This window comes from Vulpes vulpes, chromosome 14 (genome assembly GCF_048418805.1).
Source record: "Vulpes vulpes isolate BD-2025 chromosome 14, VulVul3, whole genome shotgun sequence".
In the NCBI taxonomy this organism is placed as follows: domain Eukaryota; kingdom Metazoa; phylum Chordata; class Mammalia; order Carnivora; family Canidae; genus Vulpes; species Vulpes vulpes.
The window spans coordinates 29,426,846-29,453,317 of NC_132793.1; the positions used below are offsets into that span (position 1 = coordinate 29,426,846).

At 42.1% G+C, this 26,472-nt stretch overlaps 1 protein-coding gene across 2 annotated transcripts in view; it reads left to right on the forward strand.

The window, feature by feature from the left end:
- Nucleotides 1-26,472, forward strand: part of PTPRA (protein tyrosine phosphatase receptor type A) — a 168,713-nt gene that overhangs the window by 125,992 nt on the left and 16,249 nt on the right. For both annotated transcript variants that reach the window (XM_026012390.2, XM_026012389.2), the window contains 11 exons: nt 10,071-10,161; nt 11,101-11,177; nt 15,179-15,215; nt 19,221-19,318; nt 20,465-20,584; nt 21,342-21,508; nt 22,007-22,142; nt 22,832-22,981; nt 24,386-24,479; nt 24,774-24,850; nt 25,326-25,460. In XM_026012390.2, coding sequence (XP_025868175.1) covers nt 10,071-10,161; nt 11,101-11,177; nt 15,179-15,215; nt 19,221-19,318; nt 20,465-20,584; nt 21,342-21,508; nt 22,007-22,142; nt 22,832-22,981; nt 24,386-24,479; nt 24,774-24,850; nt 25,326-25,460 — 1,182 coding nt within the window. The remainder of the gene's footprint in view (nt 1-10,070; nt 10,162-11,100; nt 11,178-15,178; nt 15,216-19,220; nt 19,319-20,464; nt 20,585-21,341; nt 21,509-22,006; nt 22,143-22,831; nt 22,982-24,385; nt 24,480-24,773; nt 24,851-25,325; nt 25,461-26,472) is intronic.

The window sequence follows — 26,472 nt, forward strand, 5'->3', positions numbered from 1 at the left end:
CTGACATCCTTAAACACCGTTGATTTCTTATGCTAGTCTTTTGTAGCTTGCGTGTGGGGAGGTGGTAATAGGAAGCATCAGAATGGCTAATACTAGTAGTCACGTAGCACTCCCTAAACTCACACATGTAAATGTATTATTTCATACTGCAACTTGTAATCTTCTGTAGCATTGAGGACCTCTCTAATTCATCTTAGCCTTTTGGTAAAGAGATTACTTCTCCAGCTTGCATTTGCTCTTGCTACTTTAATGGTCCTTCTTATCCATTGGGTTAAGAGACCAGTGTGAGTATTCTGCCACTTGCCATAGAGAGCTATTGCAACCATGCATTGGCAAAATAGGTAGTTTCTGATTTAAGTACAGTTTGGGCCAAAACTCCTTCCATCACCAGGCCAGCAGAGGCTCCATTCTAACTAGCATAAGATAGTGGCATTCTGGGTTCCTAGGAATTAGGTAGCTCAAGGCCAGAACCTAGTAGATCACAAAAGGTTTATCTTCTTTAACCAGTGGAGTTACCATGATAAATGGCTATAGATTCTTAAGGGAAGATGAAGAGGAAGTTCATGGTGCATGAGTGTTGATGTTACGTTCTTCCTTACACATGCCTAACATTGAAGGGTTCTGGGTTGTGGACTGACCCACGCTGGGAGTTGGATGTGAAAGGGCCCTTTCTGTAGTTTGGCGGTCTAGTCAGACCTCCTTAATTGATTTGTGCTGGCGGCCTCCCATTTGTATCACTGGGAGCTTCACAGTAACTTAGCCAGAACTAGAGATGTCTGAGCCCTGGTGACTATGGCCGCTGAGACTCCTTCCATCCCACTAAGATCGAGAATCCCATTTTGAAGCCAGTCCCTTCCACCGGCATCTCACTCTGGTAAAGACAGTCAGGAAAGCACTTCTGAAAGATTTCAGTGCTTTCCTCACATGTGTGCCCTCTCTGGCAAGGCATGTGTTGTGGATCCCATCAGGGACATAGCGAAGGTGTCAGTAGGAAGATTGAGCCTCTTGGAACCTCTGTAACACTGATATCCCCCCACTTTGTGCCAGGGGCTTTCTGGCTTTCCATCATTATCTACCTAAATTTAGTATTTAGTCCAGGTTTCAATGGCCAACCTAGCCTGCCATTTTTTTTTTTAATTTTTATTTATTTATGATAGTCATACAGAGAGAGAGAGAGGCAGAGACACAGGCAGAGGGAGAAGCAGGCTCCATGCACCGGGAGCCTGATGTGGGATTCGATCCCGGGTCTCCAGGATCGCGCCCTGGGCCAAAGGCAGGCGCCAAACCGCTGCGCCACCCAGGGATCCCTAGCCTGTCATTTTGTGGCCAGTTTCCTGAGCTGTTACACTACATGCAGAAATTCGGTTAACCATACCATAGCTAGAAATTTGGCCTTGTCTGAAAATGATCCTCTTCCTTCCTTGGTCTAAGATTTCCAATATCTGTATCAATAACTATTCCTATGATTTTTGATGATCCAACTCAATGAATTCCTACGGTTTCCTCTAAGTATTAGCTCTTTGCTTTTCTTTTTGTGTGTTTTAACCTCCACATTGTGTTGTGCTTGCATCCTGATTATCCATGAGCGATGAGAGTTGAGTCTTGGGGCACTTGTCTTCCTCATGAAAGGAATGCACGGTAGAGAGCATACTAGAGAGTTTTAGAAGTTGGCTTTCTCCAACTCCTCTATTTCAGCACCATTGTTGTTTCACTTAAGGCCCTGGCCTTTCACGTGAGTGGCCCAGGAAACATGGGAATCCCACTGGCATTAACATTCAGCAGCTGGCAAAATACTGAAATCTTAACATTTGGCTCAGCAAAATACGTGATACAGGAAGACCCTAAGTTTTTTGCTGTCTTTGGAGATAAGCATTTGATACTAGAGCTTGTCTTTTCCTTATTTCATTATCTATATCTAATATTATCAGAATTACCCTACCTCTTGGTTTCAACATTCCTCATTGTTTGATTGGGATATTCCCTACCTTGTTACCACCAGCTAGAACATAACCCAGGTGACTACAAGTAATAACCTAAGTAACTGTTGTGCAGTTGTTACAGTTGTGAACCAGGAGTGGCTTGCTCTTTTCCCATCCTGAAAACTGGTTGATAGTTCTTTTCCCTTCAGCTGAACCCAGTAACCAGGTACACATCACCTACATTTCCCCTATCAGTCTCCCAACCCAACCCCAACCCCTCTCTGATATGAAACTGCTAACTCAGTTAAGGTTTTGTTTAAAAACAATTTGAAAAGTCAACTCAAGCATATTGAGAAAAAAAAAAAAAAAAACCCACAACACCCCAAACCATCAATTGGGAAGACTCTGGGAAAGCTTGACAGAATCGAGAGCCAAGGTGGACTACCAAACCTTGGGCAGAAAAATCCTATCCTGGTGGCCCTGGGGCCCTCTAGGGAAATCTGGTTGCTTTTTTGGTTTCACAATCCTGGGAATCTGGTTTGGCACAGTGCAGCTCAGATGCGACTGCGCCTGCATCCAGGCCTGGCAGGGAAGGGAAGGAAAGGAACAATACTTAGGGCAAACATTCCAATTTGTGTCTACTATCAATAATATGCTTATAATCATGAGTTGAGAAGGCCTTTTTAAGCAAAACACAAGATTCAGAAGCCACAGTGGAATAGATTGGAAGGTAATAAAATATGAAATATTCCTATGAAAAATGACACCATAAAAATGTGGCCAGCTGAGAGCCTCAGTGGCTCAGTTGATTAAGTGTGTGCCTTCAGTTCAGGTCATGATCTCAGGGCCCTGGGATCACACCCTGCATCTGACTCCCTGCTCAGTGGGGAGCCTGCTTCTCCATCTCCCTCTGCCTTTCCCACATACCCCCACACACACCCCCAGTCATGGGCACTTGCATGCTTTCTCTTTCTCTCTCTCTCTCTCTCTCTCTCTCTCTCTCTCTCTAAAATAAATAAAATCTTTAAAAAGTGGCCAACTGGGGGATCCCTGGGTGGCGCAGCAGTTTGGCGCCTGCCTTTGGCCCAGGGCGCGATCCTGGAGACCCGGGATCGAATCCCACGTCGGGCTCCCGGTGCATGGAGCCTGCTTCTCCCTCTGCCTGTGTCTCTGCCTCTCTCTCTCTCTGTGACTATCATAAATAAATAAAAATTAAAAAAATAAAAATAAAAAATAAAAAGTGGCCAACTGGGAGAAACTGTTTGCCACAGGTAGAGAGTTTTTCATAATATATAAAAAGCTGTTACAAACCTGTGAAGCAAAAGTAAACATTGTAATAGAAAAGTTAATAGCTTACAGAAAAAAAGCAAATGGTCTATAAACATATGAAAAGCTCAACTAAATATAATAATCAAGGAAATCTAGATTAAAACTAACCATTATTTTGGGCCTGTTAGAATTGAAATTTTAAGAATATTGATATCAAATATGGGCAAATGTATGGGGGTACAGATATTCTTTTTTTTTTTTTAAAGATTTTATTTATTTATTCATGGTAGTCACACAGAGAGAGAGAGAGAGAGAGAGAGAGAGAGAGAGGCAGAGACAGGCAGAGGGAGAAGCAGGCTCCATGTACCGGGAGCCTGACGCGGGATTCGATCCCGGGTCTCCAGGATCGCGCCCTGGGCCAAAGGCAGGCGCCAAACCGCTGCGCCACCCAGGGATCCCAGGTACAGATATTCTTATGCACAAGTAGGGCAAGTTTAAATTGGTATAGCATTAGAAGGATGATTTGGCAGTATCAATCAAATTTTAAATGTTTACACTATTTGACCTAACTTTTGGGACTCTGACAGAAAACCAAATATGTATTTGTACAAGGTTGTTGATTACAGCATTATTTATAATATCAAAGAAAATAAAATGAGAAGCAAAAATCTGTCAAATAGCAGATTGGCTAAATGATTTCTTGCATCTGTTATAAAATTCTATACTACCATTAAATTAAATGTGTTTCTCTAGGTCTCTAAGTCATTGTTATGGGAGAAAAGACATTGCAGAGACTATACAATGTATAATCCTCCTTTTAAAAAAATACTTTTTTTACATTTCTTTTTTTAAGTAATCTCTACACCTAACATGGGGCTCAAACTCACAACTCCAAGATCAAGAGCCGCATGCTCCACCAACTGAGCCAACATGTGTCCCTCAAAATATTTTAAAGTCTGGAAGAATACTGTGAGCTATGAGCAGTGGCTTCTCTACAAGGGGTAGAGGAATAGAGGACATGAGAGACATGATAGGGAACTTTTGACTTTTTACTGAATTATTTGACATCTATTTATTTATTTATTAATTTTACTTTTAATAAGCATATTCTTTTCATAGCATGTTAAAAAGCAAAGTTTTTTAATATGGGAAATGAAACTAGTGGAGCTCATCTTTAGCATAATATCCACTGTACTTTAATGTTTAATGGATTTATAGCATGTAGAATAAAGAGTTAATGTCCCCAACGTGAGCTGTGCCAGGAGGCTTGTGATCAAAGAATATCACTAAATGGGAAGTTGTTCTGGAGAAAAATTGGACCATAGAGGTGAACAGCTGAAGGAATAATAAGCATAGGACATGACAGCTGTTTTCAGATATTTAACAGGCTAAAAGGAGAGTGTTTAGCATTTCTGTGAAGCCCCACAATGGTTGAAAGTTCCAGGCGATGGCCTTCATCCTAGAGTTATAAACTGGAATATTTTTATTGATCAGCTTTTGTCTTAGAAGCATTGAGTTTATCTAAAAGAAACACCTTGAAAAGTCACTTATTGAGGTTCCCTAAAGCATGTTCAAGGTTTAAAAAAAAAAAAGCAAAATTCAGTTAGCTTGAGAAGGGGATAGGTGACAGAGAGGGAAGAGTGTAGACAGTGAGATGGTCCAAATCTATGCATTGCAAGAGTGACACCCTCCCCCCCTGCAAGTCTGTGTCCTTGTAGAGACAGCTTAGTTCTCGGACTTCCAGGTGGAGAAGCATGTGTGTGTAATTTTTTGAGAGAACTGTGTGGCATCTGAGAGAGAGGGAGGTAAAATAGCCTCTACATTGATGAGTTGTCCCTAAATAAATGAATCAGAGCCAAAGGCCTATGGGAATCAGCAGGAACTGTGTCACGGTCTTTGGAATTCAGTAGTCCAGGGAATTGGAAGTTAAGGGTTTCCATGGGACAGAGAAGGCTTCAGCTGACCTCTGGGTTTTCCATCAGTCAGTACAAGGGAAATGTGTATCTGGGTGTTGGGTCCTTCTAAACAGAACTTTCTAAGATGTGATGAAGTGCCTTAAAAAGGAATAGATTCCAGAGTGCTCAGGCACTGATGACTACCAGGTTAGAGTGTTTGCAGGAGAATTCGGATTTAGAAGAGAATGAAACCCAGCATTGGACTGGAGATCTTAGCACAATGAGGCAAGAAAAGAAAGGTATTAAGGATTAGAGAGGAAGAAATAAAATATACATTTTTTTTTTTTTTTACAGAAGATAATATTGTCCTTGGAGAAATCCAAGTACTCATCAGATAAATTATTAGAATTAATAAGTTACTTTAGCAAGGTTGATAAATTAAAAAATAAAGCATAAAAATTAATGCATTTCTATACATGAGCCACAATCGGAAAATCTAATAATTTTTAAAAGATGCCATCTAAAATGTAGAGTACTTAGGAATAAATTTAACAAAATATTTGTGAAATCTTTGGAAAGAAAAAATTATAAAATGTTTGAAGACATTAAAAAGCCCAAACTCATGAAGAGTAAGATCAGTGGATTAGAAGGCTCAGTATTGTAAAGATGTCAATTCTCCCCAAACTGATATATAGATTCAATGCAATTCCAATAAAAATCCCAACAGGTTTTTTGTGGAACTTGACAAGCTGATTCTAAAATTTATATGGAGGAGAAAAGATTCAAGAATAGCCAAGACATTCCTGAAGAAGAAGAACAAGGTGAGGAGACCTGCCTTACCAGATATAAAGAGTTATTATAAAATTAAGACAGTTTTGTATTGGCACTGGGATAGATGGATTGACCATTGGAACAGAATAGCCCTAAGGCCAATTCATGTGTGAGTGGAAACCAATTTATGGCAGAAATGCTGTGGCAGTTTTGGTGGGGGAAAGGATGGTCTTTACAATGAGTAGTGCTGGGACAGTTGGGTAACCCTATGGGAAGAAATGAAATTAAATTATTGTTTCATACCAAACAAAAAATTGGTCCCAGTTGGTATAGACACTGAAATTTAAAAAACAAAACAGTGAAACATAAAGACAATAATAGAGGGAAATATGCTTATGATCTCACAGCAAAAAAGGATTTAAGATTTAAAATATTGACAAAAGGAAAGATCAACTTGACTCCATAAATAAAATATGATAAAGGAAATGAAATGGCAGGCTACAAACTTAGTAAAATGTATTTGTAACACTTGTACTGACAAAGGATGAGTATATATAAAGAATATATAAAGAACTCCCACAAATTAATAAGAAAATAAGCAATCCAGTTGAAAAATAGGGGAAACACTTGACTAGGTACTTCACAGAAGAGGGAACCCTGTTGACCAGTAAACAATGATGGTGAATCTCATTAGTAATCAGAAATGTAAATTAAACCTACATTTGATATATTGAAAGTCTGAAAGTAGCAAACGATGGTGAAGATCCAACTGGAATACTTTATATTGCTGATGAAAGTATGAATTTGTACAACTATCACAAAAAACCGTTTGACCTTATCTGGAAAGGTTAGATTCTCATACTTGAAGTGATTGTACATGTGCATGAGGAAACACATGCAAATTAGTGTTCAGAGCAGGATTGTTAACTGTAAACAACCCAAATATTCATCAGTAGTAGAATGGATAAATAAATGTTGGTATGGTCTTAAAACAGAGTGCTACAGAGTAGTCGAAGTAAATGAACTTTGGCTACCTAGTAGAATAGCCTGAATGAATCTTCAGAATATAATGTTGGGCAAGAAAAAAAGTCATACTTGATTACACTTCCACTTTTATATAAAAAAAAAATAGACTGAACAAAGAATATGTATATTGTTTGAGGATACAAAATGTATGGGATACAAATAAAGTAATGTGATGATAACACAAAATTCTAAGTTTACTTGTGGGAGTTAAAAAAAAAAAAAAAAAGGATAGGAAGAGGAAGGGCCCAAAGAGAACTTCTAAGTTAAATTGTGTGATGGATATCCTTCTTTTTTTTTTTTTTTTTTTACAAATGTAGACTTTGAAAAACAATTTTTTTAAAAAAACCTGACATTAAAAAAAATGATTTCATACATAGCTTTGTCCCCAGTAAAGGCTTAAGCAAGGGATGAAATGGTCTTTGATGCCACCTAGTGTTCCTAGAGATTTTAACATCTGGTAGCCTTCTGCGTCAAGCTGCTTGCACCTAGCTCTGTGAGCTAGATTTTTCAGAATAGAAAATAAAAGAGTAGGGTTCACTTTGTTTCTATCCCTGCCATAGGCTCTTCAGTCTGACTCTTTGCATGTACCACCAAGTTCTCTAGGGCAGGCTTCTTTTTCTTTTGCCAAACAGTGGCTCCTGTTTCTTCCTGACTCTCCTTTTAGGGGTCTCAGCCTGGCTGGAGACCCAAGTTTTTCTTCACATTGACTGTGGGGAGCTAGGAATGCTGATAGGACTATGAGGTATAGTCATTGTCATAACTGACCCCTGAGGACTATTTTCAAGAGTCTTGCTATCACTACTTCTGCTCTATGTCGTTTTAGACAAGGGTGTACAGGAAAAATAATTCCTCTGGCTTAGTCATGAGAGCTTTAAAAACTTGTGTCTCATCCTGTCCTGTATCAGGGTGGAAACCTGTGGAAATATAGCTTGTCTGGAAGAAGGCAAAGCAAAAGTAAACTGAGAAATTCCAGTCTTAAGTGAGGTCTCTGTTTCATGTGTAAGAGTCCAGCCCAGGAAACTCCCTTTTCCCCTTTATATATTGGCAGCATAGGGTCCAACCAATTGCCTCTCTCAGTAAAATGACATGCAAAACCTGCAGCATTTTAACTCTAAAAGGAAACTCTCCTGAGTAAGTGAAGGCAGATGGACTATGAGACCCTGAGTCCTCTTAGGGTCTTTGACTTTAATTTCTCCTACCGTGATCTTGTTCATTCCCAGGAAGTGTATTTGCTCCCTTCTTAAAGTTTTTGCATCTACCTAGAAAAATAAGTTGCTTTTAGGCTGGCATTTCTTTTATTTAATGATACTTTTTTTTTTATTGTCAAAGCTAGAAACCTGAGAGTCATCCTTTATTTCCTTTATCTCTTTCTCTCCCCAGCCCACTTTCCTTTCATACCATATCTGATTCTAACTCTAAAATGTATGTCAGATGCATCTTTCCTTATACCATCATCCTTCTGTTCTCCTATTCTTACTCTCCTCCTGGTCCCTTTCCCACATAGCAGCCAGAGTGGTTTTTTAATATGTAAACTGGATAACAGTTGAAAAATTGTGAATGGTTCCTCATGCACTTAAAATTCAAAATCCCTGTTCAAGGACCAACATGGAATTGTGTGATCTAACTTTGCTAAGCCCCTCTTGTCCACTTCCTCTTGACATCTCCATACCCACATTGTCTACATAATACCCTCACTGACCTTCCTGTTAGCTCACAAAGCGAAGCCTTCTCCTGGTTCTGGGTCATCACAGATGCTGGTCTGTGCCTAGAATACTGTTTTCCACACTCCTTCCTCACAGAGACCTACCCTTAATCTAAATTTGGGTATTTCTTAGGCATTGTGGTACTTTCTGTAATAACATTCTATTCTTTCATTGTATTTATTATGGTATGTAATTTATATTTGTTTTATTTAATGTCTTTCACTCACAAGTTTGTATTGTCCTTGAGAACAAGAACTATGTATATGATTGATTCACCACTATTTGCTCTGTGTTTCTCCTGGAACCTAATAGGTACCTATCTATATCTATTGAAAAAAAAAAAAAAAACATGAAAAGTAATACATGAACCGTAATTTACTTAACTGTTCCCCTACTGCTGAATACTAAGGTTGTTTTCAGTTTTGGGTCATTCCAAACAGCAATAAAGAAAAGAATGTGAACAAAGAGATTTTTATTTCTTTAGGCTAGATTCTCAGAAGTGGAGTTGCTAGGTCAGAGTATGGATCTTTTTAAGGCTCATAAAACGTACTTCCAAATCACATGTCAGAAAAGTTGTCTAGGTTGGAAATTTGAACAGTTTCCTTTTGTGCTTTCTTAATTTTAAATATATGGAACACATAAGAAAGCAGTTCAAATAATAAAGCTTAGCTTCCCACTCCTATAAAACTAGCTTACTGAATGCTTATCCTGTGCTACACATGAGATTATGGTATTTACTCCTTATATGGCAGATATTATTAACCTAGTTTTACAGATGAGGAAATGTGGTCCTAGAAGTTTAACAGATTTTCTCAAGTTGATACAATCCAGAACTATCTCATGTCAAACCATTTATTTTTACCCACACACTTCCCAATGCTAGCAAATTTACATTTGCTCCCAGACTGCTACAGATTCAATGTCACCTCACTCAGATCTCTGCTTCCTAACTGCTGCATCCATGTGAATGTCCTCCCATCCACCTGCCCATCCTTGTTTCCTTGCCACATGATACTAGAGGCTGGGTTGTCATTCCCTTCAAGTCTCTAGAAAGGGCCTAACTCAGCTGACCATCCAGACCCCTCCTGTGTGGTTCACTCTGAGATGCTTCTCATCTTTGCATGTTGCTTAACATGGGGATAAATGGCCCATCCCTTCAGTTATGTCCCCATTCCTATTTACAGGGGGGGTCCATTTCGACCCAGCATTTAACATGTTCCTAACTACCCAGTAATCAAGCTTGCTGCACTTATAGTAACAGGAAGGGCATTCTGCCCCCTGGGGATTCTTGGTGTTAAACTCCAGGAAGCTTGCAGGCTATTTAGAAGAGAGCCTCTCTGTGTTAGGCTCAGGTGTTCACCTGGGCCCATTTTTTTCCCCCCAAGTAAGGGTAGAACTTGCTGTTAGATCAAGGGATGGTGGAGCATTTTGTATGTTTGGTGTTTATCCCTGTTAGTAACTTACTCTAATTTCTCTTAACCTTTCAGGCTCTCCCTGCTTGTCCTATCCAAGCCACCTGTGAAGCTGCTTCCAAGGAGGAAAACAAGGAAAAAAACCGATATGTAAACATCTTGCCTTGTGAGTGTTTATAGAGTTTCCTGGCATATGATCTGAAACTGCATCTCTAGCCAGATTTTTTGAGGGTGGAAAGAATTTTGTGGCTGATCATAGAAAGGTTGGTAATGAGAGTAGGGTCAAGCTTTTGGACTAGAAGAGCCTGTATGATCACCCATAGTAACCCGGGTGCTCATAAAGTTCAATCACGGAGCTTGGCCAGGTTTTTGTGGCAGGCCTAAAATTTCTATCTAGGTCAAGAGGAGTAGTTTTACTAGGACCAGATAGGACATGCATGATTGTTATGTTTTTTTGTGGTACTTAGGGAAAAGAAACCCTAATATAGAGTTGTCTTTGTAACCCCTTCCCAGAGTTAGTCATTGCTAATCAGTTGATTCATAACCTAATAATAGACATTTGTCTAAACCAGTGGTCTCCAAAATGGGATATGTGTAATCCAGTGGGATATGTGTAATCCAGTTCAAAATGCTTGAAGTTTTTGTTTTTGTAATTGCCTTTTCAAAAAAAATTTATCCTTTAAAAAATTTTCTGGTGTATTTTTGGGTACATAATATATTAGAGACCACTATACTAGGTTTTTACAGATATTTATGTCTTATTCATGAATGAATATATGCATATTACATATATTTTTAGAATGTAATTAGTATCCTGATTACATTGCTCTAACGTGTTCCTTTTAGCAGTGTATATTGGCAGTTCATCTGTCAAGAAACAGAAATATTCACTTTCCATTTTCTCAGCTCCTACTGTTTCATGTTGCGGATATATCATAATTTATTTAACTAGTCCCTGAATGATGGCTGAGACATGTCCAAATTATTGCTGTCACAAAGAGCGCTACAGTGACATCTTAATACATGTGTGTCTGGGCACAGAGGCACAGATGTCCAAACTGGTCTGGTTGTATCATTAACTGAAACATTAATGTTTTTTTTCCAGATGATCACTCTAGAGTCCATCTGACACCAGTTGAAGGCGTTCCAGATTCTGATTACATCAATGCTTCATTCATCAATGTAAGGAACTTGATCTCTTCTCATTATTACTTTGAATGACCATTGGCTACCATCTACTGGCTCCTTTCCAGCTGCACATTAAAATATTTCTCATTTCAGGTTTTCCCTGGGGAGTCTAATCTTTTTAAAGAGACTGAAAAAAATATTTTTTTAAATTAATTTATTGGAGAGAGAGAGAGAGAGCACAAGCAGAGGAGCAGAAGGCAGAGAGAGAGGGAGAAGCAGGTTCTCCACTGAGCAGTGGGGGCTCAGTAATGTAATGCGGGGGTTGATTCTGGGACTCCGAAATCATGACCTCAGCTGAAGACAGAGGCTCAACCAACTGAGCCACCTAGGCACCCCAAGACTAAAAAAAAATTTTTTTTAATTTTTATTTATTATTTTTTTTAAGATTTATATATTCATCAGAGACATACAGAGAGAGAAGCAGAAACAGGCAGTGGGAGAAACAGGCTCCCCAAGGGGAGCCCGATGCAGGACTCGATCCCCGATCCCGGGATCATGCCCTGAGCCAAAGACAGATGCTCAGCCGCTGAGCCACCCAGGCATCCCTAAAAAAATCTTTTTTAAAGATCAGATAGTTTCATATGTATTCTTATGTTTACTCTCTCGTCATTCTCAGAGATTTCTCGTGCAAATCTAAATGTGTACTTTTCTGTAAGAGTCAGTGAATCCTTCATTGAGCTTTCTCAGATAACTAAGAACAGAAGCAGGTCTTGCCATCTTTAGTAAAAGCAAGAGAGAACAGGATGAGAATATCTGACACCAGGTAAGTCTGGTTATGAACCAAGCCTGAGTAAAGAGCTGAAATTAGGAGGAGATTTTTTTAGTGGTGATTTAGAGAATATTTACAGAAATGGTGCAAGAGACTTGAGTATGTTTTATAAGGCTGTGTGAGGATCCAGTAAAGGAAATTTGAAAAAGATCAGAAGCTAGCAAGAGCAAGCCTGACTACTGAAGAAGAATATGTAAAGAGAATATCAATAGAATTTGTACACCATGTTCACAGCAGCATTAGTCCCAATAGCCAACAAAAGGTAGAAGCAACACAAATGTCCCTCAGTGGATGAATAGGTAAGTAAAATGTTGTATATACATATAATGGAATATTATTCAGTCTCCAAAAAGAGGAAATTCTGACACATATGTTACAACTTTGAAGACTTGCTAAGTGAAATAAGCTAGTCACAAAACAGCTTTTAGAACATTTTTATCACCTCAAAGAAACTTGTACCGCCTAGCTATGGCCTTTTTTTTTTTTTTAAGGTTTTATTTATTTATTTGAGAGAGAGAGTTAGAGCATAAGCAGGGAGAAGGACAAGCAGACCCCTCACTGAGCAGGGAGCCTGACTCGGGGGCTCAATCCCAGGACCCCTAGATCATGACCTGAGTCAAAGTCAGATGCTTAACCGAGTCACCCAGGCACCCTGCCTCTTACTTTTTGTTCACCCCAATTAGAACCTTATTGTCCTTTTACTATCGATCCGTTTCTACCCTTGGCAACCCCTTACAAGCCCTTTTCCCCTCAAGATGGGAATCTTGAAGAAAAGTGGTACCCAGCACCATGGAGTGGTAGCAAAAGGCAAAGGAGAGTGAGACCTATAGTTTGGAGAACACAAAGGTCCAAAAGCAAACCTGACATTGGTCACAGGAGGTGATGAAACAGTGGCAAAGTTGGCAAGTGGGGTTCCAAACTGGAGTCTTAAGAGGGACCAGTGTCTTCACTCCCTCTAAATTTAGGTCTAAGAGTAGGGTCTCTAAAACACTTCTAAAAATGTTTTTATTTTTAATGGATAGGAAGGTAGCTATCACCTAGAGCTGACCTAGGATTTCAGAATCCAAAGACATCTTAGGAACCAGGGAGCCACATGTCATCTTTCCCTTGATCATAACACAAGGAAAAGCAGTAGATTGGTCTCATTCTAGTTAAATGATACTGATTAAGCAATGCTGCCATATCACAATGTCAGCATGCATTCATAGGGTATGGCACACTCTTAGTTGGCACAGAAAGCACTTTGGGGCTGGGCCCTCCAACAGTGCTTTTAAACTGTTCATGGCCCACATGCTCCTGTGAGAAATTAGCAGTGCCTTCTCATGGAGCAGGGATATGACATGGCTTACCACATCCCAAGAACTGCTCAGTTTTAATGACTAGTTACAAAAAATTAAGCTTTTCTCAGTTTCCATCTTCTAATGATTAAAAACATTTGTGGAAACTTAAATTCCCCCTCTCAGTAAAAATTTTAACAAGCTTCTTGTTACTGACTTTTTGCCCAGCTCAGGGCCTAAAGCTTTCTCCTTCTGTGCCAGGAAACAACTCTGTCCCGCTCTTGTTTGAACTAGAATAGGGTGTGGCTTCTCAGACTCAAGTCCTTCCTTTATTCTGCCACTGCCTTGCAGACTTGTATTTTGCATCATCATCTTGATGTGACATGGTCACATGAAGCTGCCTCCTCCCTCATTGACAATCTTATAGCTGTCTTCAAGCAGCAGAGGGTGATTTATAATCCTTAAATCAGATGATTTTTCTTTTCACTTACCTAGGACTTCTCAAGTGAACACTAAACTACATTTAAACAGTGAGGTTGAAAAGATAAATAACTAAAACAATAAAGACTGAAAAAGAAAGATCTGCCAGTTGTTAGTTTCTCTGACGCTCCTTATCAAATGACATTCCCAGGCCCTTTTGCTTCTTGTCTCCCACTACTGTAATGAAGAACCCTGTTGTCTGACACTGGGAACTGTTCCACATACCCACAGGCTCTTTTCCAAAGGTTTTTGCACCTGAGTAAAGCATTATGAAGGAAAGAACCCCTGAAAAGAGAAGAAAAGAACCCCCTTTTCCTTCCTAATGTGGGCCCAGCTTCATTCCTGGATCCAACCACCACATACAGCTTCTGCCTTGGAGGGCTCTTAGCCATTAACACTAAGACCTAGATTGTCACCTGTTGAGAAAGCATCAGAAACAGGGTCTAGCCTAGGCCTCTGGATGTTCTTTTTTTTTTTTTTTTTAATCCAATTAGCCAACATATAGTACATCATTAGTTTCAGATGTAGTTTTCAGTAATTCATCAGTTGAGTATGACACACAATGGTCATCACATCATGTGCCCTCCTTAATGCCTATCACCCAGTTACCCCATCCTCTCACCCATCTCCCCTCCAATAACCCTCAGTTTGTCTCCTAGAGTTAAGAGTCTCTCATGGTTTGCCTCCCTCTCTGATTTCTTCCCATTCAGCATTCCTCTCTTCCCTTCCTCCTCCCCTTATGGTCCTCCACACTATTTCTTATATTCCACATGTGAATGAAACCATATAATAATTGTCTTTCTCCAATTGACTTATTTCATTTAACATAATACTCTCCAGTTCCATCCACATCGACATAAATGGTGGGTATCGATCCTTTCTGATGGCTGAGTAATATTCTATTGTGTGTATATATACACCTTTTTTTTTTTTTTTAAGATTTTATTTATTTGTTCATGAGAGACACACAGAGAGAGGCAGAGTGAGAAGCAGACTCCATGCAGGGAGTCCGATGCAGGACTTGATCCCAGGTCTCCAGGATCATGCCTTGGGCTGAAGGCAGCGTTAAACCGCTGAGCCACCCGGGCTACCCTTATCTTTTTTATCCATTTATCTGTTGAAGGACATCTTGGCTCCTTCCACAGTTTGGCTATTGTGGAATTGATGCTATGAACATTGCAGTGCAGGTGCCCCTGCATTTCACTAGATATTTGGATGTTTTTAGACCGTGTTAATTAATAATTCACTTTGAGAAAGCTACCTCAACCATGTGATCTTTGAAATCTTTGATTCCTAGTAGTCAAAGCTAATCCTTTGGAAATTTCTAGAATGGAAATCTTTTTAATTGCCTGGACCATTTCACAAGGAAGCCTTTGTTAACTGGTTGGGAGTCTGAAGAATTTCATTCCTATCCATTTTTAGTTCTCACTTTCTTTTTCTCCCTCACTTCTCCCCCACCCTGCCCTCAGGGCTACCAAGAAAAGAACAAATTCATTGCTGCACAAGGTAAAGTAATGATAATTTTTTTACTTTTGGGCTTAACCATGAGTTCATTAGTGGGTTTGGATTTTTTTTTTCTTCCAAATGCTAAATAGATGACTCAGAATGCAGTAACTTTTCTGTAATTACTATCACTGAAAGAAATACAATCTGCCTTGCACATTTATAACTAAGGGCCTTCATCTTAATGACTTAGTATCTAGGGTTCCTGTTAAGTCCTTTTGTGTAGGTGCATAGAAAAGACTAGAGAAGTCTACACATACACACATAACAGAGTCTAATAAGGTCCTCTGTCTTGGAGCCAAATGGGAACCTTAGGTTCAAGCCAGGCTTCTCAAAGTTTGAATTTGGATTCAGTCTCCAGAGAGGGTTGGCTACCTCCCAAGGTTCTGGCTGGCTCATCTCTAAGATGAGCCAGCCAGATGATGGGTCCCCCCTCATAGCAGGGACCCAGTGCCATTGTGTTATACATACTCTATACACATTTCCATAGACCCACGTTTTAACAAGTGTCCTCTACCTTTGGGATCCTAGCAAAAATGTCATGGTGTTTACCACACTACAAAGTAATTAATATTATTATAGTCCATTAAAGCCCATTTACTTAGCCATTTAGCAAATGTTTATTGATCATCTGTTATGTGCCAGGCACTAGCCTAGGTGATAGGGATATGTAGAGGAATAAAACAGGAAATGTTTCATGCCTTTTTGGGGTCCTTAGTTGGTAGAGGACAGTATTTACCAAAATTAACAGAAGTTCTGGTAAGTAGCTAGCTAGCTGTTCAGTACAATAGCCACTAGCCACAAGTGGCTATTTCAAATTAAAGTTTTAATTAAGTAAAATTTAAAATTCATTTTTTCAATCATATTAGTCACATTTTAAGGTTTAAAAAATTTTTTTTTATTTATTTATGATAGTCACACAGAGAGAGAGAGAGAGAGAGGCAGAGACACAGGCAGAGGGAGAAACAGGCTCCATGCATGGGGAGCCTGACGTGGGATTCGATCCCGGGTCTCCAGGATCGCACCCTGGGCCAAAGGCAGGCGCCAAACCGCTGCGCCACCCAGGGATCCCACATTTTAAGGTTTAATAGCTACATGTGACTAGAGACTATCAGATTAGCGCACATATGAAACATTTTCATTATTGCAGAAAGTTCTATTGGACAAGTACCATTGCAGAGATTAAACAGAGTTAGGTAAAATAAGGTGGCTGAGAAAAACCTTAGATCCTTCTTGCCCTTGCAGTCTCCCACTGGAGCCTAGCCACTGCCTAACCAGGCCCTGCTTTCTCTTACCCTCTGTAGCCATCTGTCAAGTCAGATCTACCCTCTGAAACCCAGCTCAGCTGCCAACCTACTTAGTGTTCCTTTTAGCACCAACAGTCATGTACAATCTCTTCCTCTCTGTATTTGCCATGGGGCCTTGTTGATGCTAAAATATTTGTTAAATTAAGGTCACCTATAATTTTCTGATGGACGTTTTCCCAGACTCCCATCCTTTTGAACCTCTCCATAATACTTCACACTCCTTGAAATTTTCCTGTTACTTCCTGACATTCAGTTCTCAGTTTTTCTCACTTTTCTAAATATTCCTTCTCTGGCTCTTATTCTTCTTTCTGCCTTCTTAAATATAGTTTCTCCCCAAATCTGTGGATGACTACTTCCTTGAAACTCCGTTCTTGTCTTTCATGGCACCATTTCTCAGTTCTGCTTCTCCATCTGCTCTTCCTTAGTCTTCCTCTCAGGCTTTTTCTATCTAAACTTGAACAGTGCTGAAGATCTCCACATTCTCTGTTTGACCTCTTCTTTTCTTCTCCCCCTCTGTATTCTCTTTGAGAGACCTCATCTAATATCCACCTCTGAGTGACTGCTGACTCTTAAACTTTTTTTTTTTTTTTTTTGACTCTTAAACTTTTTGAGCCACTTTTTCAAACTAATTTTCTACCCCATCACCTGGATACCTCCACAGATACTTCAGCATCAAAAACTAAAATATGCCTTAGGCGCGCCTGGCAGGCTTATTAGTAGAGTATGAGACTCTTGATCTCAGGGTTGTGGATTTGAGCCCCAGGTTGGGTGTAGAGGTTACTTAAAAATAAAATCTTTGTATTAAAAAAAACTCACTAAAATATGCCTCTTCTTCAGCCCCCAAATTGCTTTTTCTCCTCTATTCTCTGGCTGTCTCCATGACTGGAAGGCAGTCCACCTAATCAACCACACCAGATTTGGGATCATGCAGATCTCCTACCTGTTCCTTGCCCTGAATATTTGTGGTCCGCTTATTTCTTTCTCCAAAATCTCTTTGACACATGCCTTATTCCCCATTTTTCTTCCAGTTTGTTGTAGTAACCTACTGATGGATCCTCTAGGTCCCAGCCTTATTCCTTGCATTTCTTCCACCAGAATGGCCTTTCCTAATGCAAAACTCTTGTTAGGACTCATGAAAATCTTACAGTGGTTTTACATTATGCATAATCAAGCCTTTCTTAGCCTGATTTCACCCTTTGGATTCTGGTACCTTACCTGTCTTTCCAGCTCCATCACCTACCACTCCATGTACCCTAAACAATAACCTCATTGAATTCCTTACAGTCCCTAGACATCTCATGCTCTTTCTTGCTGCAGTCCCCTGCACCTCTGCATGGAGCATTTCTTCTCCCTATATCCCCTTTCTAAATTCTGATCCACTTCATTTACCCTAATACATGGCTCAAATGTCACCACCTCCAAGAGATTTTTCCTAACCTTGCCAGGCAGTGGAACATTCTGTCTCTGTACATATTGTTGGCATGTGCCCACTCTGTCATTATTTGTTTTTCTTATTACTATTTTTTTTATCAAAGAGAATACAAAGTTTAAGAAAGTCAGAAAGATATTACAAGGCATATAAAAAGAAAGTTCTCCCACTTTCCTCTTCACCTTTTTACTCTAATTCAACCATTTTTATCTGTTGATGACTTCTTATGATAGATGAGAATTTATTTAGTATATGTGTTGCCAAAGCAAGAACTAGATGATAATTTATTTAATCATCTTACAGACTTTCTCACACTCAGGCAGACATGCATACATGTGTCCCTTTTCCGCATTCCCCCAATAGAGTTAAATCACAATTCAGGGTTCAGGTAATATATGTTATTTATATTATTGTTATTGTACTAATATTTACCACTGAAGTATGTAGTATGATGTTTTGTACAGTTTTTGGCTTTCTTCTTTTCCAAGAGCTAACAATTGCCTTTTTTTCTTATTTACATAGTTTTTTACATACCTAGCACTGAATTTTTCCTCCCAAACTCTCCACTAGAAGTATATATTTCCTCTCAGTACCTTCAGATATATGAGGTTTAATTTCTGTAAGTTTAATTTTTTTTATCTTGGGATCCTTCTAGAACCTTCTTCCTTCAGTTCCATTCTGGATTGGTTGCCCTCTAGCCTCCGTGAGAGTTATCATCCCTGAGCCTTTCCTTCACCAATACCCAGGGCTTTCCATTAGCCTCTATCCTATGTTAGATCCCATTTCTTTATTTGCTCCCTCATTTTAGTTTAAAATCTTTCAGGGTCTTTTTTGGAAAAGGCTGGTTAGGATAAATTTTAAACTCTAGCCTGAGCAAGTCATCTAACATCTCTATAGCTAACAACACTCACCTTAGAGTATGATAAGGAATAAATGAGATATAAAGCACTTAGCTCACTGTGTAGCCAATAGCATGGGTATTTAGTGAGCAGTTACGGTTTCCAATTCTCATCTATAAAATCCTTGGGAGACTTATCTGTGTTCTCTTTACATTTTGACAATCTCCACCCCCCTTCACTAACTAGTGAAGTGCCTGACACAGGGTGGATGGGAAATGTTCATTGTAGGTGGGTAGATGGATAGATGGATTGGATATTTAACTGAACATGTGGGCACAGGCTTCCAAAAGTCAGGAATGAATGTTCCCAATTTCCCAGCAGATTTCTTCCCCTTGGTGTGTGTTCTCCTCATCTTTGCTATTGGCTACTTTAGGACCAAAAGAAGAAACAGTGAATGATTTCTGGAGGATGATCTGGGAACAGAACACAGCCACCATTGTCATGGTGACCAATCTGAAGGAGAGAAAGGAGGTGAGTGAAGAAATTAGGTAGGTAGGCATGACCAGCAGAGGAACTCCTGTGTTTGAGCCTGGGCTGTCCATCCTTTGTGGCTCCTGTGCCAGTCATTCGTTCATCCAGGCAGAACCCAAGCCAGTGTGCTTACCAGACTTTCCTAGGGCCTGGAAATCTCAGATGAACCTCAGAGTTGTGCCTAGGGCACATTTCCCGTGTCTGTGAGTCAGACAACTCACCCTGGTTTCAAAACAACCTGGGAGAAAGACTTGGGCCATTTTGCAAGGAAAAGCCACAGAGGATCTTCTTTTTTCCCCCTGGCCTCTCCAATCCCTCATTCTCCTGGTTTCCTCTACCTCCTCTGAGCTAGCAGTGGGAGCTATATAAACTGAGACCCTGTGGAGTACAATGGAATCTGAGGCCCTTGCCTGATCCTTGTGCAAGCAGCTTTCTGACTAGTCCTTTTCTTTTTGTGGCTGGGGCTGCCAAGTCCATGCCTGGCCAGCCCTATCACTGTGTCACAGCCAGAATGAGTCCTGAGCCCTGGATCAAGCCCCAGAGAGGAACTCTCATTCATGACAGTCTTTTCCCAGACTGGCCTTTAAGTTACCTTGATCCCCACCCTGGGGTATTGGATATGTTAATCAGCAGCACTACAGTGCTTCGGAGGGACAGCACTAGGGCTAGGCTATAGGTTCGTTTCCTCCGACCTGACCTCTGATTCTTGGAAGCTATTTAAGGCCCAGGCATCAGAGAAGGCATCACTCCACCCTGGTAACCCACTCATAGCAGGTTGCTGGTTCCAGGAGTTCAGACAGTCCTGTCCCTAGATCATTACTGGGGATATTGTAGAAGAGCACTTACGTAGGTAAAGTAACTCCCAGTTTGCCCTAAACTGAGGAAACAGGTGGGAAAGAATGAGAAGTATAGGGCTGGGGCTATGTAAAAGTCAAGACATACTGCTACCAATATGGAAGCTGAGAAACTTGAAAAAAGAACAGTTAAATAAGTCCGCAGCTGACCAAAGTGAGAGAAGAGGCCTTCTCTGGGGGCTTTCTAGAGACTTCTGTCTGGGCTTTTGTGGTCCTTTCCTTCAGGTCCTTCACATACGCTGAGGGCGGGAGGTCTGAGGTGATCAGGGGATGCATGTCTGTTCCTTTCCAGTGTAAGTGTGCCCAGTACTGGCCAGACCAAGGCTGCTGGACCTATGGGAATATCCGTGTGTCAGTAGAGGATGTGACCGTCCTGGTGGACTACACAGTGCGGAAGTTCTGCATTCAGCAGGTACTGTCTCCTACCTCATTTCTCTGCTCTTGTTTAGGATCTGCTGACACTAAGAGGGTGGAATAGACTGGGTCATCCCCCACTCTTATTTAGGGTGGTCGGGAGTCTCACTGAGTGTGAGGTATGTTTAGACTCTGAAACCAGAGATCTGAACTCCCAGGGAACTTTATCAAAGTTTAAGAAGGAGCATTTTCACGACTAAGAGAAAAAAGTTTTATTGAGATAGAATTTGGTCATCATAGGTATAAACCAAGTGCATCAGGAAGTGGTATAATCTTCTGGGTACTTGGCTTACCTCTTCTTACCTCAAAGGCTCCTGACATTAAGGATGTGGTGGCTCCTGCTCTTGGTCCTCTAGAGTGACTCTGGAGGCTTGAGCAAAGGTTGCCTTCAGGTGAGGGGCTGTGTGGTGCTGTGAAAAGAGGGCTTACCAAGAGTCAGGAGACCTGTATTTTAGTTCTGACCTTGCCATAAATTAGTTCTGAGGCCTTGACAGGGTCACTTAACTTCTCTGAACTTCACATTTCACCTCTGTCAGCTGAGAATAATTGTAACAGCCCTGTGTTACCCCATGGAGTTCCTGGGAAGAAGTCCTCTCTCCATGGTTAACACTTCCTTGGATACACTCTCACTTCTCCATTGTCACTGACTACCACAGCTGGCCCCGGCCCCAGCCCCAAAGCCTCCCCTTCCCTCCCCTGGCACTGCCCTACCCCAGGTTATCAGGGCCAACACACAGGATCTCCTCACTCCACAGGTGGGCGACGTGACCAACAGGAAGCCACAGCGCCTCATCACTCAGTTCCACTTTACCAGCTGGCCAGACTTTGGGGTGCCTTTCACCCCTATCGGCATGCTCAAGTTCCTCAAGAAGGTGAAAGCCTGTAACCCTCAGTTTGCAGGGGCCATCGTAGTCCACTGCAGGTCAGTGTGGCTGACCCTTGGCTCCCCGCTTACACCATACTCTGTTCCTATGGTCAGAGCAAGGGAAAGCACAAGGGCCCTGGCTGAGGACAGGATACTAACAAAGAGCAGCTAAGCTGTTAGGGTCCCAGGGCCGCAGCCAAAGAGACTAAGTTTTGGTGCTGGGTATAGAGCATTTGAGGAAAGAGGGAAGGGCAGTCCTCCGAGATTGGGGGTGGGGAAACCACTGCTATGAAGCCAGAAAGCTAGAGTGAGTGCTGCTTTATGTGCTTGGAGCCTTCACAACTTTCTAAGTGCATGGTCCTGGTCCTGATAACTAAAGATACGGAGTCCACGGTATGGTGGGGCTGTTGGCTCTATGAGTGTTCCAGCTATTCCCCATTCAGAATTAGAATTTGGTGGCCTGAAGAAAAAGCCCTGGCTTCTGCTGCCCCCTCCCTGTATGCTCTCACAAGGCATGCTGGCCATCCCAGTAACACCCCTGCTCTCTGGCTACAGTGCGGGTGTAGGGCGTACAGGTACCTTTGTTGTCATTGATGCCATGCTGGACATGATGCATACAGAGCGGAAAGTGGACGTGTATGGCTTTGTGAGCCGGATCCGGGCACAGCGCTGCCAGATGGTGCAAACAGATGTGAGTGATTTGTGGGTAAGGTGAGGGTGGGGACATTCCAAGATCAAAACATCATAGCCGTATGGATTACTCAGCCTCCTGGGTTACTGTAAATGATCGTCATGCAGTGTGATGAAGGACTCTTAAGAATTGTGTTAAAGAGACATAGAGCACAGGGGAGGTTACGCCTACTGGAGTTGGGAGGCAGGTGTCATTTGCACTAGACTTTAAGGACACGAAACAGGTCCTGAGAGAAGCACACGTGCAGGCAGCTGAGAAAACCAGTGCCCACGAAGGTGTGACTCAGCTCAACCATATCCAAGAGCAGCAGTAGGATCAGCTCTGTGGTTGAGGCATGGGGTACAAAGGGCGCAGCACCAGAGGCTGGCACAGGTTTTGTGTGTCACCAGATTTAGACAACCCCTTCAGACTATACTGTCAGAATGAGCAGGAATTGGATTTGTCCTTATCTCCAGGCTTCTGCCCTAGGAGGCTGCCAGAATAGGACCCTCCCTCCCAAGTTAAGCACCCCCAGAGGACTCATGCATTACAGTCCTGCCTCACTAAACTGGCACAACAAGGGTGAATAATTTTATACTTGCTAAGGGCAAAGGAGAAGTGAACTGGAGTGAATTGAGGGTAAGGGGGAATCTGGCACCACAGAGACCATGTAATGTGTAACTGGGAACTCGGGCATCGTGGCATTTCAGATGCAGTATGTCTTCATATACCAAGCCCTTCTGGAGCATTATCTCTATGGAGATACAGAACTAGAGGTGACCTCTTTAGAAACACACCTGCAGAAAATTTACAACAAAATCCCAGGGACCAGCAACAATGGATTAGAGGAAGAGTTTAAGGTGAGTTGGAGCTGAACTCCCTCTTCCAGACTGAAGAATCCACGTGCTTTGGGGAATATGGGATGCTTGGCTCTCAGAGATTTAGCAACAAATGGGGAATCCCCTTGTGCATGGTTTAAGAGGTGAGTTTCTGGCCCTTTACTCATAACCTCGTCATTTTCAACCCATCCTGCATGTTAGAATTGCTTGGGTGATTCTGAGGCACCCAACCCACCCTGCACACTCCCCCCCCCCCCCCCCCCACACACGCACATACACACACAGGTGATTATAATCTACAGCAACCTAAACTTTTTCTGTAAGGACCAGACAGTATATATTTTAGGATTGCAGGCTGTTTGGTCTCTGTTGCAACTGCTTAAAAATTTTATTTTTTATTTATTTATTTTTTTTGCAACTGCTTAAAAATTTTAAAGAGCAGCCATAGATGCTCATAAACCAATTGAGCATGGCTGTGTTTCCATAAAAGTCTGTTTAAAGGCAGCAAGCCAGATTTGGCCCGTGGTTGCTGACCTCTGCTGTTGCCATTAGACAGTGGTTCTCAGCACACCTAAGGAACATGTCACACCTCTGTCAATAAAGTGTTCTCCAAAGAGATTCTGGGCAGCAGTGGGAAAGACCAAATCCCTTAAAGCAGTTCTTCTCAAACTATAACATGCACAGGAATAACCACAGAATCTTGTTAAGATGCAGGTTCTGATTTGGCAAGGGGAAACACTTAGGGCCTGAGATTCTGCATTACTAACATAACAAGACTATTGCTGGTTTATGGACTACACTTTAGCAAGGATCAGAAAGGAGCCTCAGAATCAGGAGAAGGGAGCATATGCATTTGAAAATAAAATTTTCTGAAGAGTCCAAGCTAGCCTCTGGGGTGGAACAGCAGGGAGAGAAGAAAGGCAGACACACTCCTTCCTATGAAGCTAGGATCCTTGCTCCAGGATCATATAATTCCAGTCCCGGGGAATCCCAGAAGGGTCCACAGGAGCCCACAAGGCAGTGTTTCTTTTCTTTTTTTTTTTTTTTAATTTTTTATTTATTTATGATAGTCACAGAGAGAGAGAGAGAGGCAGAGACACAGGCGGAGGGAGCAGGCTCCATGCACCGGGAGCCTGACGTGGGATTCGATCCCAGGTCTCCAGGATCGCGCCCTGGGCCAAAGGCAGGCGCCAAACCGCTGCGCCACCCAGGGATCCCAAGGCAGTGTTTCCCAAACACTCTTGGCTTGTTCATTGAGCTTATGACAGAAGAAACAGTGTTCCAGCAAGAACATGTGGAAGTGGAGGTCAGGGCCCCAGTGAGGAACAGTATGCAATCAGAGTAGCCTGAAGATCCATGTCTGACAGGCATAATCTTGCCAAGTTACAGGGATCAGTAATGTTTCCCCTCTCCTTCCCAATTCAGAAGTTAACATCAATCAAAATCCAGAATGACAAGATGCGGACTGGAAACCTTCCAGCCAACATGAAGAAGAACCGGGTTTTACAGATCATTCCATGTAAGAGCCCTCCCCCCTCTCCAAAGCCTTAGTATTCCCTCCTTCCACTTCTGAGGTTACTAATTCATTATCGACTTGGAGACCAGAATTAGGGCACTGCCTTTTTTTTGCTCTTAGTTCTTTAGTGGCTTCTGGAAATGAGAAAAGCATGAACGCCAAGAGGTTTCTCTCTCTCGGGCTGGGAACAGGCATGTTATTGCAGCTGGGATTATACCTACCCAGGGCCTACGAGAAAGGAAAGATTTAGAGAGGACAGATGATGTTGGGGAGCCACAGCTTCTGTCCTTCCTGCAGATGAATTCAACAGAGTGATCATTCCAGTTAAGAGGGGTGAGGAGAACACGGACTACGTGAATGCATCCTTCATTGACGTAAGTGATGGCTGTGTCCCCAGGACTGCCCCTGCTCCATGAGATTTGTCTGGGCTTTGCAGTGCCAGTGGGTGGGAGTATTGTGTTTGAGTCTGTCGTCAAATACAGAACCTTACCCAGCCTGCACATTAGGTCTGTCAGGCCCTAGAAAGCAGAATGTGATGTGGAATACAGAGGGCACACACCAGAGTAATGACTTGAGGGGAAATTTCATAGCACAGACCACGGCCAAGGGCTGAAAGCCTCTGGCCTTTCCCATTCTTGTTTTCTTCATCCCAGCCCCAGTCCCCTTTTCCCCCACCCTTGTAGAAGAAGACCAGCATGTCAGACAGGGTTTGGTCCTTGACCAAAGGGGAGGTCTGCCTGGGTTGAGTTTGCCTCCAAGCAGCCCCATCCCATCCTAGTGGTCTGTCTTCTTCGCTAGCCCCTCCCTGATTAAAACACCTTACTCCTACCATTGACCTGGCTTGTACAGGGCTACCGACAGAAGGACTCCTACATCGCCAGCCAGGGCCCTCTTCTCCACACCATTGAGGACTTCTGGCGAATGATCTGGGAGTGGAAATCCTGCTCTATCGTAATGCTGACAGAACTGGAGGAGCGAGGACAGGTGAGCTCAGTCAGGTCCTGGGCTGTGGGAAACAGCACAGGAAAAGGTGAGGGGCTAAGAAGATATATTTAGCTTAAACTGTCCAAAGAGCCATATTCAAACAGTTGACCTGAGCAGTCAGGAATTTCTCTCAGGACTGGAAGAGCAATGCGGTCTGAGCTGCCAGACAGTTCCTGCCTCTTCTCTCCTAAAGATGGTTTTCCCATTGCCTAGCTTTGTGCACACCTCCTCCTCCCACCTTCCAGGCAGGGCAGAGCTAGTGAAATGAAGGATGCAGAGCCAGACCAAGGCTCTAATGTGGAACTCCTGAGTGTCCCTAAGAAGAGGGTGCCTTGTAGGCCAGAAAAATGAACTGTGGGAAGATGAGTGGCCTCTTTGCAGACTACAGAAAAGAAGACAGAAGAACTTGAGAAATAACTTAGATGTTTCTTCTGTTAAAACTCAATAGTAAGGAAATCTTTTAAAGAAAAAAAAAGGGGGATCCCTGGGTGGCGCAGCGGTTTGGCGCCTGCCTTTGGCCCAGGGCGTGATCCTGGAGACCCGGGATCGAATCCCACGTCGGGCTCCCGGTGCATGGAGCCTGCTTCTCCCTCTACCTGTGTCTCTGCCTCTCTCTCTCTGTGACTATCATAAATAAATAAAAATTAAAAAAAAAAAAAAAAGAATTGTCTGAGAATTCAGAATGTAAGGAACCCTAGAGGCCCCCTTCGGTCAGCCCCACTCAGTGTGGGGTGTCTCCTAACCTGTTCCTGAGTCACAACTATACAGCTTCTGCTGAGCACTTTCCATGTCAGTGGTCTCTCTTTCTCTGCCTACCTTCTTGCCCCCACCTCTCACTGTACTGCTGGGTGGCTCAGTCTGTGTTTACACAGTGTTTATGATCTTAAAAACTGTTGTGGCTGCACAGTGCAGTAAATGGGAGCTTCGTTATACCTGGCATGTGACTTCAGAATTGAGAGGAGGACCCTGGAGAAGCCAGCAAGGGCCTGATAAAAGTCTTTCTGAGCCATAG